The sequence below is a fragment of the Haemorhous mexicanus genome, chromosome 1 (assembly GCF_027477595.1).
Source record: "Haemorhous mexicanus isolate bHaeMex1 chromosome 1, bHaeMex1.pri, whole genome shotgun sequence".
NCBI classification, from domain to species: domain Eukaryota; kingdom Metazoa; phylum Chordata; class Aves; order Passeriformes; family Fringillidae; genus Haemorhous; species Haemorhous mexicanus.
Genome location: NC_082341.1, coordinates 3,131,973 through 3,144,797, shown reverse-complemented (window position 1 = coordinate 3,144,797; position 12,825 = coordinate 3,131,973). Strand labels below are relative to the sequence as shown.

General features: G+C 44.3%; 1 protein-coding gene across 2 annotated transcripts in view; it reads right to left on the bottom strand.

The window, feature by feature from the left end:
• Positions 1-12,825, bottom strand: part of VIPR1 (vasoactive intestinal peptide receptor 1) — a 118,366-nt gene that overhangs the window by 94,548 nt on the left and 10,993 nt on the right. Inside the window, exon 1 of one of the 2 annotated variants that reach the window (XM_059838628.1) lies at positions 12,431-12,481. The exons of the other annotated variant lie outside the window; for it this stretch is intronic. Coding sequence (XP_059694611.1) covers positions 12,431-12,466 — 36 coding nt within the window. The 5' untranslated portion in view covers positions 12,467-12,481. Of the gene's footprint in view, positions 1-12,430; positions 12,482-12,825 lie in introns of those variants that run through there. 2 annotated transcript variants of the gene reach the window in all.

Genomic DNA, 12,825 nt, shown 5'->3' with positions numbered 1-12,825 from the left:
GTTTTGATGTCAGATTTTGGCCCAGGCACTGAGATGTTACATTTTCCTTGGACTTTCCCAAGTAGCTGTTGGCTTCCACTCATGAAAGCCCACTTGCTCTTGTTTGGAATGAAAAAAAAAAAAAAAAAAAACACATTTAAATAATGAAGTTTCAATAATGTTCTCAACTGCAAGAGGGGGAAATGCTGTTCAGATGTCCTTGAAAACTCCACTTCAGGGGCATTTCTCTTTGATTAACACCTTTGGGTTGGAAAAAGCCAGGTCAAAGTCTAACTACCCACAACATGGAGCAAGAAAAGGCAAAGAAAAATATATTGATCCTGCTGGAGCCACGGGTGCTGCCAGTTCCCAAAGTTCCATCAGGAAACTTGCATTATTTTCTTTTTTTTTTTTTTTCCATATTCAGTACATCCCTGCTGAGAGCAGCAGCTTGGAATAAGATGAACTCTAAGATCCCTTCCCGCCAAAGCTATTCCATGATTCTGTGATCCCAGCCAAGAGAGGAGCAGCAGCAGCAGCCTTCAGGTCACCTTGGTGGCACAGAGAAGAGAGATGCCAAACCTTTGCAACCCAGCTGATAAATAAATGAGAAATTCAACTTTTCTCTTTTTTTTTTTTTTTTTAATAATTTAATGATTTTTGCTGGTTTTGGGGGTTGCCAAAAGTGACCAGGAGCTATTGGTATTTCACCAGTGCAGGCACTGACATGGAGCATGCAGGAATAGACAGAGAAATTGCACCCCAAGGCAGAATTCCTTTGCCTGAGGTTCACTGCCCAAGTCCCAGGTGAAATTCTCAAGAGTTGGGAGAGCCCATGGTCCAAGAAAAAGTGTCTGAGGGACCTGTCCCCTCTGCAGCCCTCAGCTTCCTGAACTGGCACAAGGCCCTACCTGGGGGCAGATAAATCCAACATCAAAGCTCCAGTGACCACAAAAGCAGAGTTTGACATCTTAATCTTCAATCCACTCCCACCCTGGGGATGTTTTTACAGGACAAAAGGATGATCTGATCCTATTCTTGCTAAAAATGAAGAATGCCAGGAGTCTGCCTGTCCTCTGCATAACATCTCCCTCTGTTCCATGTGTGGGAGAAAGAAATCCATCTTGAATGAAGGAGGTGTCCTGCAATTCCAGGGAAGATACACCACCCCTAATCTTTTTTTTTTTTTTTTTTCTGCTGTTTTCTGTTCTTCAAAGCAAGAACATCCATGTCATCAGTTCTGGGCTTGCTGGACCCCACAAACCCAGCCTGGGGCTGGGGACACAATGAACTCTGGCTGCACCTGCCCCTCAGGAGCTATTTGGATGTTACAAAAGAGAATGGATTGTGCAATCCCTGTGCCTGCAGATGTGCTGTGGGATCCCACTTTAACCCTCTTGCTATCTGTGAAAGCCCCATTGTCACATTCACATTTTCTGAAAAATCCCTTCACCCAGGATTTTTCTCCTGGGAAGCTGAGAAGCCTCAGAGAAAAGGAAAACAATTCTTATCTGATTTGCTTCTCCTGTGTTGTGCTCATGTGGAATGTGTTTGGAGATTGTTCACCCACAGGTGATTGTTCCATTGGATTCTGCTGTGAGTTGTTTTCACTTTTTGGCCAATCAGGGCTAGGCTGTGTCAGGGCTCTGGAGAGAGTCAGGAGTTTTCATAATTATCTTTTTAGCATTAAATATCCTTTCTGCATTCTTTAGTATAGTTTAGTAAAGAATTCTTTGATATAATATAGGATCATAAAGTAATAAATTAGCCTTCTGAGGACATGGAGTCAGATGCATCATTCCTCCCTGCCACAGGGCACCCCCCAAATCTAATACCCCATCCCATAAAGGAGGAGTGCACTGCTTGTGGTTTGTCAGACTCATTTGGGTCTTAGCCTGGGAGCAGGGACCTAAAAAGCATCTTCAGGGCTGGGATTTCACAACCCAACTGTTTTACTCTTCTGGCAGAGTTCAACCTTTTCCCTGGGGATCCTCAGAGCTGAAAATGCCTCTCAGTGGCACAAGATCACACTGCCATGACAGAGGTTGGTCCAGCAGGGGAAACTCTTCCAGACAAGAAGTTCAAGCTATTGCCAAGAGGAAAACCATGTTTAAAGTCAGGAGTCCTTCAGAAACTCTCCCCAGCTCCACAGTCCACCAGCCAGCCCAGTGAAAAATGAGGATTTTCTGTTCCACAGCTTGTGCTTTACTCACTGCAGTGAACTTTGTGCTCACCATCATCTGGTCCCTACCATTATCCTCCCTTAACTGGGTTTCCTGCCCCAAGGGCTTGCTTCCTGCCCAGAACATCCCATTCCCAGCCCTGCAGATGTTATTGAGGGCCATGAGAATTTATGGCACTTTTAAATCACAGCCAAACCAGCACCAAGATCCAGCTGTGCCTTGTGCATCTATCACAGGTTTACCAGGCTGTGAGCATTCCTGGCAGAAATTGGCTTCTCCAAGTGTGGAAATGCAGCTTTGCCCCTTAATTTCACTCCCAAATTCCCAGCTTTGGGCTTCAGGGAATCACACACTCCTACTCTCACCTGGCTGAAAGTCAAAGCCAGACACAGCTCCAAGCCTCACCAAGCTCCCATTCCTGCTCTGCCAGGTAGATCCATAAGTGCATTTATGCTTTGTTCCTGCTAAAGGTGGTCCTGCCTCGCTCAGTTTTTCCTGACAGGAAAATTGGCTCCTCCAAGTGTGGAAATGCAGCTTTGCCCCTTAATTTCACTCCTAAATTCCCAGTTTTGGGCTTTAGGGAGTCACACAGAAGGCACAGCAGCAGCAGAACAGGGTGAGGAAAGAGAAGAAGCACCAAAGCCTAAAATCAAAAGCTTGAAATCATTAGTACCTTTTTATGTGTGCTAGTGTAAAGGCTGTTATTGCTGTAATTATAGCTGTGCTTACTGTCACTGCTAATGGATGTGCCTTCCATGCTCACAGGGCTGCAGGCAGGGAAGGAACCTTGTCCTTCCACAGCTTTCCCAAGCTGGGCATGGAGCCATCCATCCCCTGCTCCCAGCACGCCCAGAGCTGAGCCTTGCCAAGAGCTGGAGGAAAATCAAGCTCAGTAACCCTGCCCCAGTGATTTTCACTGACACTCCAGACCACAGCTGTGGTTATACAGCCTGGAAATATTCTTCTGGGTGAATAAACAAAATAAGTGAATAATTTATTATTTTTTTTTTTAATTCTGTGAGAGATTTCAGAGTTCTGGATTGAGTTTATAGAGATCACCTTGCTGTGTTTCTGCTCTTTTCTGTGTATCAGCCTTCTTCAGGGGGAGATTTGTGTCATTCATCTCCCTGGTGACACAAGTTGATATCAGACTTGTTTCTGGAGGTATTTGACAGCAGCATCTCCTGCCACAGCTAAACCTGGACCAGGTGAAGACTGAGCAATATAAGGAGCAAAATAACATCTTTATTTTCTCCTAGGTGAACACACATTTTCTACCAAGCATGGCCAGAAATCCCCTGGATTCAACCAAGAACCAGATCCAGGCTTTGCTCCACAAAATTAAATACAGGATAGGAAATAGAGACAAGTGCTCTCCTCAGCATCAAAGTACAGCAAAATGTGCAGATTTTCACTGAAAAGCCTTCATTTAAAAGCAAAAGAATCAAGACTGGCTCCCCAGAGTGCAGCATCCCCCGAGGATGGCACCATGAACTCCTTAACACGTGGAGTCAGAGCAAGGATGTCTTAAAGATGGGAGAGAAAAAATAAAAAATCACATTTCTTCCGAGAAGCAGTGAAATTATCCCTGCCCTGGGATCCAAGCCACTGAGGATTAAAACTCTTTGGAACAAGAAGACAATCACACTTTTTTTCTCCTTACACACAAAGCAATTTGCCTCTTCAATGGCATAAGAATTAAATCCAGCTGGAATGGCTTTTTAATTAAAATCATACTTTGCTTATCAGAGTGAGAGCACTTAGCTGATTACAAAGGGGACCTGGCAAACTCTGGCATCCCATTCCCTGTGCCCCAACTCCCTGTGCCAAACCCTGTGTAACCCTTTGCAGACTGCCCCACCCGAGCTCTCCTCACCCCATCTGTGGGTCAGAAAAAGTCATGTAGGACACACAGAGTCTCTGTAAAAGCTGAGACAAAAGCTCCTTCCCTGAATCTGCTGGAGTTCAGTTTGCTGACTCCTGGGAATTTCCTAAGCTAAGAATCTCCATATATTTAATTTCAACTTCTTGGCTGTTTTTTATAGTCATAGACAACTGAGATGTTTCTCACTGTCCTGGAAGGGTCCTAAGGCCAAAGGCTGAGCCCATTCCTGGCAGGTTCCCCCCACTCCAATGGTTAGGGAGCCCTTTCTTCCCAAGCATCATCACCCACACTTGCTGCCAGATGGGGACCACCAAATTCCCAGCACAGGTTAGGGACCAGGCAGGGTCACAGCCCCTCCAGGTGCCCCCTGAGGAACACCCCACATCCCTGGGGGCACTGGGAGGTGCTGCCTGTGCCACACGTGGGTCTCAGCCCCCCAGGGTTGCTCCCTTCACAGCTTCCAGGAGCATTAATGTGGCACAGCCAGGCTCAGTCAGCCCAGCTAAGCTGATTTATCCTGGCCAGGGTGGTGGCTGCAAGGCAGGATTTTCCCAAGCACAGCCAGGAGTTAAATTCCAAGGGCCCAATGAATGTGTGACCAAATTCCTTGAGGGCTTTTATCTCCCTGTGTCCTTTGCCAGCTCCTTCCAGGGGAAGGGATGCTGGAGCTGAGGTCTTGGACTTTGTTTGCAGTGATCCTTTGGGAATTCCCTTGAAATAGCCACAGGAGCTCAGCAGCACTTTTCTTACAGACAGAAAGTAGATCTGATGCTACTTGCATCAGGAAAGACACAGGTTTTAGCTCCAGTAAAATTATTTCAGCCACAAGGTGCTGATTTAGGCTGAGTTAACCATCTCCAGGTGAAACCCAAGAACACACGTGCTGCTCTTCATGGGTGTCCCACAGAATGAAGAAAATGCAGCTTCTCCCTTGCACTCCTCCTGCCCTCTCCCTCCTGACACCCAGGAGTGCTGCTTTCCAGCACACCACCTCAATTCCACCATCCTGCAGGGAAACAAAACCCACTGATCAACCCCACGGGAGGCACCTGACTGGGGTGTTGTGAGGTCCCCAGGACGAGGTGAGAGATGAGAATTTGACTCCATGTTCTCAGAAGGCTGATTTATTATATTATATTGTGGTATTATACTGTATTAGGAGAAATAGGCTAGACAAGAATTAATAATAAAAACATGTGACGGACTCAGAGAGTCTGACACAGCTGGCTGTGATTGGCCATTAATTAAAAACAATTCACATGTTTGGATAAACAATTCTCCCAATCACATTCCAGAGAAACAAAACATGGAGAAGCTGAGGCTTCTCCTCTTGCCAGGAGAAGAAATCCTGGCAAAGAGATTTTTCAGAAAATATCACTGATCAGGTGACACCTGATGTCAGTGGCCGGAATTCCTCAGATTCCTAAATAATTTTGAACTCCAGACTTAGCCCAATATTACATTTCCAAGCCTGAAAATGTTCTCCCCCAATTAAGTCTGCTGCTGTTGAAGGGAGTCCAAGGCTCAATAGGATTGAAACTGATAGCTGTGACAGAACTTTCAAAAGTGAAACTCTTCCTCTGTCTGATCTGTGGCACAGGTCATGGTCCCTTCTCTGAGCTGCTCAGACTGACAGCCTGAGAATCAGAAAAGTGGCATTTCCCTCCTTCCCAGAAATGGCTCTGCCATCAAATAAAGATGTGGCCATCCTGGCCCATGTTCTGCCCTGAAAAGAAAGTTTAAAAACAAGACTTTTTCCTAATTTATCCACCCCTCTGATTAGACAAATAACTTAGGACTTCTGAACATATCCAGTCTCTTGATGGGAAGAAAAGGAGGAAAGGCTATTCTGTTTTTTCTTCCTCATGAACAAAGAATGAAAATGATAAATCCCTTCATCCTCTCTCAACTTCACAAAATAACCCACCTTGGTGAGATCATTACTCAAGTGAAGGTTAGAGGTTTTGTTAAGGGAAAATATCTCTGGAAGGCAGAGTCAGCAAGGCCTAAAGAGAAGAGACCACTCACCAAGCCTCATATCTTGGCCTTAAGATCAATAAAATCTAATTTCCCAGTAGCCACATGCCCCAGTCTCAGAGGGCAGCTCTGGTCACTCACTGATGAGCTCTGCAGAATTTTAATGAGTTCCCCACTGCAGACCTCACTGTTAGGGTACAAATTGAATTTTAGATTTCTCTCCCTCCTGCCCCTTGTAAGCAGCTCTTGTCCCTGTGCATGTGGGGCTGGAGATGCTCACTGCATCTTTTCTGGTGAAAAGCACAATTTTTAATTTTCCTGTTGTTATTTTAGCTCAGCATGAAGAGTCTGGGTGAGACTCTCTACTGCTCATACGAGGACAATCAAAAATATCAATCTTCCTCTCCATTCCAGTTATTTTACAGGAAATGGGCCAGATCTGCTGGGTGAAACACCCTGCTGGGACTGTCACCCAACCCCTGGGTGACCACTGAGCACATGGCCTGTGGCATCCTGATGGAAACCATTCCCTGGCTCTGCTCCCTGACAAAACACTTCTTTCCCTTCATGGCCACGGTCCCCAGGACACTTGGCTGGCCCAGGAAGGCCAGATGGATGGATGGATCCCTCAGAACAAGGGTGATGTTGGCAGAGGGCAGTGAGCCCTATCACACGTAGACCAAAGCTGTCCAGTTGGCTTTGAGCTTCTGCCACACACACACATCCCCAGCAGGTCCACACACACTCACAAATTCCAAAATAAAGAGCCTAGAGGAAGATTGTCAAAAGAGGAATCATCAGTGGGACCCTGCCACCAGGGATCTGATAAATCCACAGCACTGGAGGGACTGGGCTCTGAGGAGACACCATCGAAGTCTCCCAGTACTTAAAGGAGGTTTATAAAAAAGAGGGAGAACAATTCTTCACTTGGGCAAATAGATTTAGGGCAGGGGAAGGGTTCTAAACTAAGAGGAGAGATGTATTAGGTGTCAAGAAGAAATTCTTCTCTTTCAAGGTGGTGAGGCCCTGGCACAGGGTGCCCAGAGAAGCTGTGGCTGCCCCTGGATCCCTGGAAGTGTCCAAGGCCAGGCTGGAAAGGGCTTGGAGCAGCCTGGGATAGTGGGAGGTGTCCCTGCCATGGCAGTGGTGGGATGGGATGATTTTAAGATCCTTTCCAAGCCAAACCATCCCATGACTCTGTGCTGACTACACAAACCCCTTGTAGATCCTGCCCATCCCTCAACAAACCACACTGGATTTCAATTTCTAAGCCAGAAGAAATGTTCCTCTCTCCAGGATGACCTGTTCCCACCTTCTACTCTCACCTGGCTGAAAGTCAAAGCCAGACACAACTCCAAGTTTCACCAAGCTCCCATTCCTGCACTTCCAGGTAGATCCATAACTGCACTAATGCTTTGCTCCTGCTAAAGGTGGTTCTGCCTTGCTCAGTTTTTCCTGCTAGGAGAGCAGGAGGGTGAGCACAGCACAGGGAACAGGATATATCTCACTCTCTCACTGCTACAAACCTTCCCACATCCAGATAAATCCAATCCCATTGAGCATAAAACACTCCTGCACCAGCACTGGCTCTTTTCTTTAGAATCATAAAACCCTTAAAGTTGGGAAAGGCCTCTGAGATCACTGGCCCAGTCACATCCACCACTAAACCATGGCCCCAGGCACCACCTTTACACATTTTTTGGACATTCAGGGAGGGTGATTCCACCACCAACATGAACAGCCTGTTCCAAAGCTTGACAACACGTTCAGAGAAGGAATTTTTCCTAACACTTCCCATGAAGAAAAAGATGCTTCCACTCCCCAATGTCACCACGAGTCCATGTCATCCCCATGACATCAATTAGCAGTGCTAATCTACCCAAACATTAATTACAACGCCTTTAGGATGTAGGCAGAAAAAAGTGAAAAGAAACAAGGCAAAAGTAAGTCTCATTTCTGGTTGGGTTTTAGGCATTCAGCCACAAGACTACCCCCAGCAGAAAGTTCATTTTCAGAGCCTGGAACTGAGCTGAGCTCCCCAGTTTTATCCTGAACTCTCCATCTGTGGCTGAATTTCTTGGTTCATCTCCTTCTCCTGCTGGTTGCCCCAGTGGATGCTGTTCCTTGCCTGTACTTTTCCCCAGGCTACTCTGCAAGGGAAATCAGCATCTCTTTCTAGGCCCATTGCTCTCTGACTGGTTGGGCTCTCCTCCCAGGGCTGCAGTATATATTTAATACTTGTTTTCAGAGCTGACAGCCCAGGAAGTTTGTGGTGAACTAGCACAGGCAAGAAATCATTATAAAGGAGAGGGGCATCAACCTGCCAAACATTTTAACTCCCTTTCTGGAAAGAGAGATTTGAACTCTCAGCAGCCCCACAGTGGGGAAAGAAGCAAGACTCAAAGACACAGCTGCTGTTTGATGAGGATGATGATGGTGATGATGATAGTTTCAATGTGCAATAACAAATCTTGTCATATCTGCAGCAGAGAGGAACATGAGGGGGATACACGATCAGAGCAATTTGCAGAGGGAAAAAAAGTCAGTTTAAAAAAAAAAGGCAGTACAGGAGAGAGAAGTGCAACCTGGACTGCTCAGCATTCCCAGCACAGGGAATGTCCCTGGGAGTTCTGGAGCTTCTGGACATGGGTGATCCAAGTGGGATCAGCAGAGCCAGGGTATTCTATTTGCTGGGAATGCCCCAACAAAGGCAGGAATGATGAATCTGACTCCATGTGCTCAGAAGGCTAATTTATCATTTTATGATACTATATTATATTAAAGAATTCTATACTACACTAAAGAATAGAGCAAGGATACAGACAGAAGGCTAAAAAGATAATAATGAAAACTCCTGACTCTTTCCAGAGCCCTGACACAGCCTGGCCCTGATTGGCCAAAGAGTGAAAACAACTCCCAGCAGAATGCAATGGAACAATCACCTGTGGGTGAACAATCTCCAAACACATTCCACATGAGCACAACACAGGAGAAGCAAGTGAGATAAAAATTGTTTTCCTTTTCTCTGAGGCTTCTCAGCTTCCCAGGAGGAACATCCTCCTGGGTGAAGAGATTTTTCCAGAGAATGTGTATGCCAAGCCAGGGCTCATCCCACACGAGGGATCCAGCTCAGATCTGAGATCTTTCCACAGTGGATCTCCCCAAGGGCTGTGCTTCCCAACCCTCTGCAGCTGGGCTCAGGACTTCTGCCCGTGGTCACCACAACCTCCATCCTCTCCCCAATCCCATATTCTCAGGCAATTCCATGCTGGGATTGCAGGTCCTGGCCAGATCCTGAGCTCTCCACCACAGCCTGCAGCAATCCCATGGATTCTTTTCCCTTCCCACTGAATCATGATTTTAGAGGGTTAAGATTTTAGAACCAATCTATATGGAAGTTAGATACACCAACGATAGGTTAATGATTATTAGCTGCTTAAGCTAAAGCTAATTGTTACATTATGAGCTCATCTGTAGAAGAAAGTGGAGCAAGCAAACCATTATAGGAACCATTATTGAAACCAGTAGGACAATGCCCAGCACCTGGACTCTGTGTCAATCCATCATGAACCAGGGGGCCTTGGATCATGCCAGAGGGCCACAGAGACCTGACAAAGACTTTCCTGACTTCATTCCTGGGACCACTGACCCATTTCGAGACCACCAACTCAACTGGAGAGAAGAATTTCAGAGGCATGAAGGACTAGTTGTTGGAACCCAGGAAATTCCTCTGACTGTCCTGGAGGGCTCAAGCCCCTGCCCAGGGGGCTCAGAGACCTTGGCACACAGCCCAAGACCCCTTGGCCTTTGATCTTGACCCATGGAAAAAACAATTACCAACCTTTATATGAAGAATTACAAGTCAATAGAGTTTAAATAAAATAATAGTTTGTCATGGGGTGAAAAAATAGATTTTTGGGGTTTTAGAATGGGGGTTCAGGAGGCAAGATGGAGGAATCTGGGTGTGTCCTGTCTTTCTCCTTCTTCTTGGCCTCCATCTCCTGCTGTGATGGTGGCACTTTTGGATTAGTTTAAGGTAGAAGCTCACTGTCTGACATAGGTGATAGGTATTGGGAAGTTATGGTAAATATTGTACATGTAGTTTTTAGTATAAAAAGATAAAACCACCCCAGGGATGGACAGGGACAGGACCTCAACCCGACCTGCCAGACAGACCTTGGTGGGTCGGAGAAAGAGTGTTATAGATAAGAAATAATAAATAACATTGAGAATGAGAACAAAAGAATCCTGACTCGTTTGTCAACTGCCAGGCTGGAAAAAAGAAGGTTGTAGGTATCTCAGAGTCCCTCTGACCAGCAGAGATTCTGAGAACTAATAACCTCATTTTAATGCAAAGCAGGGATGGGAGGTGTTGGGGTTGTGCACATGTATTATTTTGGGAAATACATGGAAGGCAAAAATCCTCGTGCAGCGCTGTCACGCATCTTGGGGACCATCCCCACGGCATAACCAACACACCACTTTCTAATTTTGACTGGTTGGAGAGTCTTTGTCCATGATTTTCAGTTTTAACTATTCACCACCTCTCTTTCCAAAGAGCAGGGACAGTGCTGGTGAGTTACATGAGGGGTCTTCCCTTCAGGAAACACCACCTTTCCTCAGCCCTTTGCTTTGCTCCTCTCCCACAACTCAGTTGTGGATTTTGGAAGATGTCCCCTCAATAAATCCCTGCCTTTGTTTCACTTCCCTGTAACAACAACACTCAGCCAACAAATTTACACAGACAAACAAAGCTTCAGCTTTGTATCTGGGTTTAAAAAGATTTCCAGATATTTGCTGGGTCCCTTAAGGCTCAGGTCAAGTGGACCCAAGGCAGCGAGCTCCAACTCTAATTTCCTTTTCTGTCTGCAAAACCAGCAGGGCTTGGCTAACACAGATTAACCACCAGACATGTTTGGCTCTGGGAACAGCTTTCCAGTGAAAGCAGCACAGCAAAAAGCTGGATTTTAAGAAAACGAATTTTACTTCATTCAATTTCATTTAAGAAAATGAATTTTACAGTTATGGTAAATAACTGAATACAGTTATTTACCATAACTGTATGGTTAAAATGGGAGCCCTATGTTGGCAGACAATTTAAGGAGATAGAAAAGTTGTTCCTGTTATTTAATATGATAAAATTATTCCTGTTATTTAATATAATAAATATTTATTTTAATAATTTATTATTTATTTTAATAGTTCTAATAGAATGAGGTAACTTTAATAGTTTTTTCAATAGTTGTTCCTATTATTTATTATAGGTAATTATTTATTGATTAATTATCATATTAATAAATATTATTGAGTATACTAGTTTAATAAATACAAACTAATAAAATAAAATTATTATAATAAATAATACCAATTATTAATAATGCAAATCTTTAAAAGATTACCTTAACGTCATCAAACATCAACTACTAATATATTAATTATATAATATAAATTTGCAAATTCTTCTTTATTATAAATTCATATGATAAAAATATTTATAACATAATTTTTTAAAAAAGATTTATGAAATATTATTATATCCCCAAGTCTGTAAGATCCAAAAGAAAGCAATAGCTGAGGTGGAAGGCACAAATACACCAACACCAGGAGTCCCTTCCTCATGGTGTCTAAATTTAATAACAGTGTAGATCACACACTTCTTCCAGAGCACCTTCAGCCTCTGGCAGACACCAATGGACCATCTCCAAAAGAAATAGGGACCAAGATGAATGGATCTCTAAAAGCAACATCTCAAAGCAGAGTTTTATTAAGTGCTCTTCTAGCCATGATTGACTGCTGATATATGACACAAGGTATTTTTTTTTATTTGACTGACAACACAGCCAGAGGCAGAAAAAAGCTTTTAAAGCTCTTTGCTCCCTGGAACACGGCGAGGAAATTTCCAGCTACGCATTTCATGGGTCTGAAAAAACTGTTCTGAGTTCTGTCAAGGTTGTTAATTACAGAAATAAAAATCAAAAAAGAGCAATTAGCACCTGCAGAGGCTAAATCAGCCAGGCAGGAGGAGCTGGTGGGACCAGCAGCCCTTTGTGGGGATGTGGAGAGTTATCACTCCTGGGAGTGAGCAGGTGGGAAGGAAATTGTGGCATGACATAAAAATCCACATCTCCACGGACTTTGAGGGGTTTAGTGCCCAGAAGAGGCAGGAATGTGAATTTGGGAGCTTGGCTGTAAATCTGTGCCTGTCATGAAGGATGGGAGCAATGGTTTAGCCACAGAACATCCTCCTCAACCAGCACTCTGATTTCATAAAGGATTTTTTGCTTCTATAGACAATATTTTATATTATTCCCTCCATTATTTTAGTACTCTGCACCCTCATTTATCCTTTTTACAGAAATTAGGTGTGCTTTTAACATCTGGGTATCCAAAACTTGGATTGACTTACAGTTTTACAGGAAAAAAAAAAATCCAGTTGGATCATCCATGAATTTAGGTATTCTACCTTCTTAGCAAGCACTGATTTTCAGGCTAAATCCACAGCAATGGCTTTACTCCTCTTTTATCCCTCAGGAAGTATTGCTACACCTGAAAGCACACATTTTTATAAGCATAAATGTATATACATACATATAAATATCCATTTTCTTCCAACAGAAGCTGTTATTTCACTTGATAAAACCTTTCCTCATCTGCATTGCACTCAAAGAGGCAAAGATAAACCTTTGATACACCCTGTGCTGTGTGAATTCCCTGGAAAGGGAGGGGAGAGAGGGCCAAGGAGAAGTAAAGCTTAATTTTCCTGGAGATGCTGCTGAAAACAAAACTGCTGGAACAATTCCT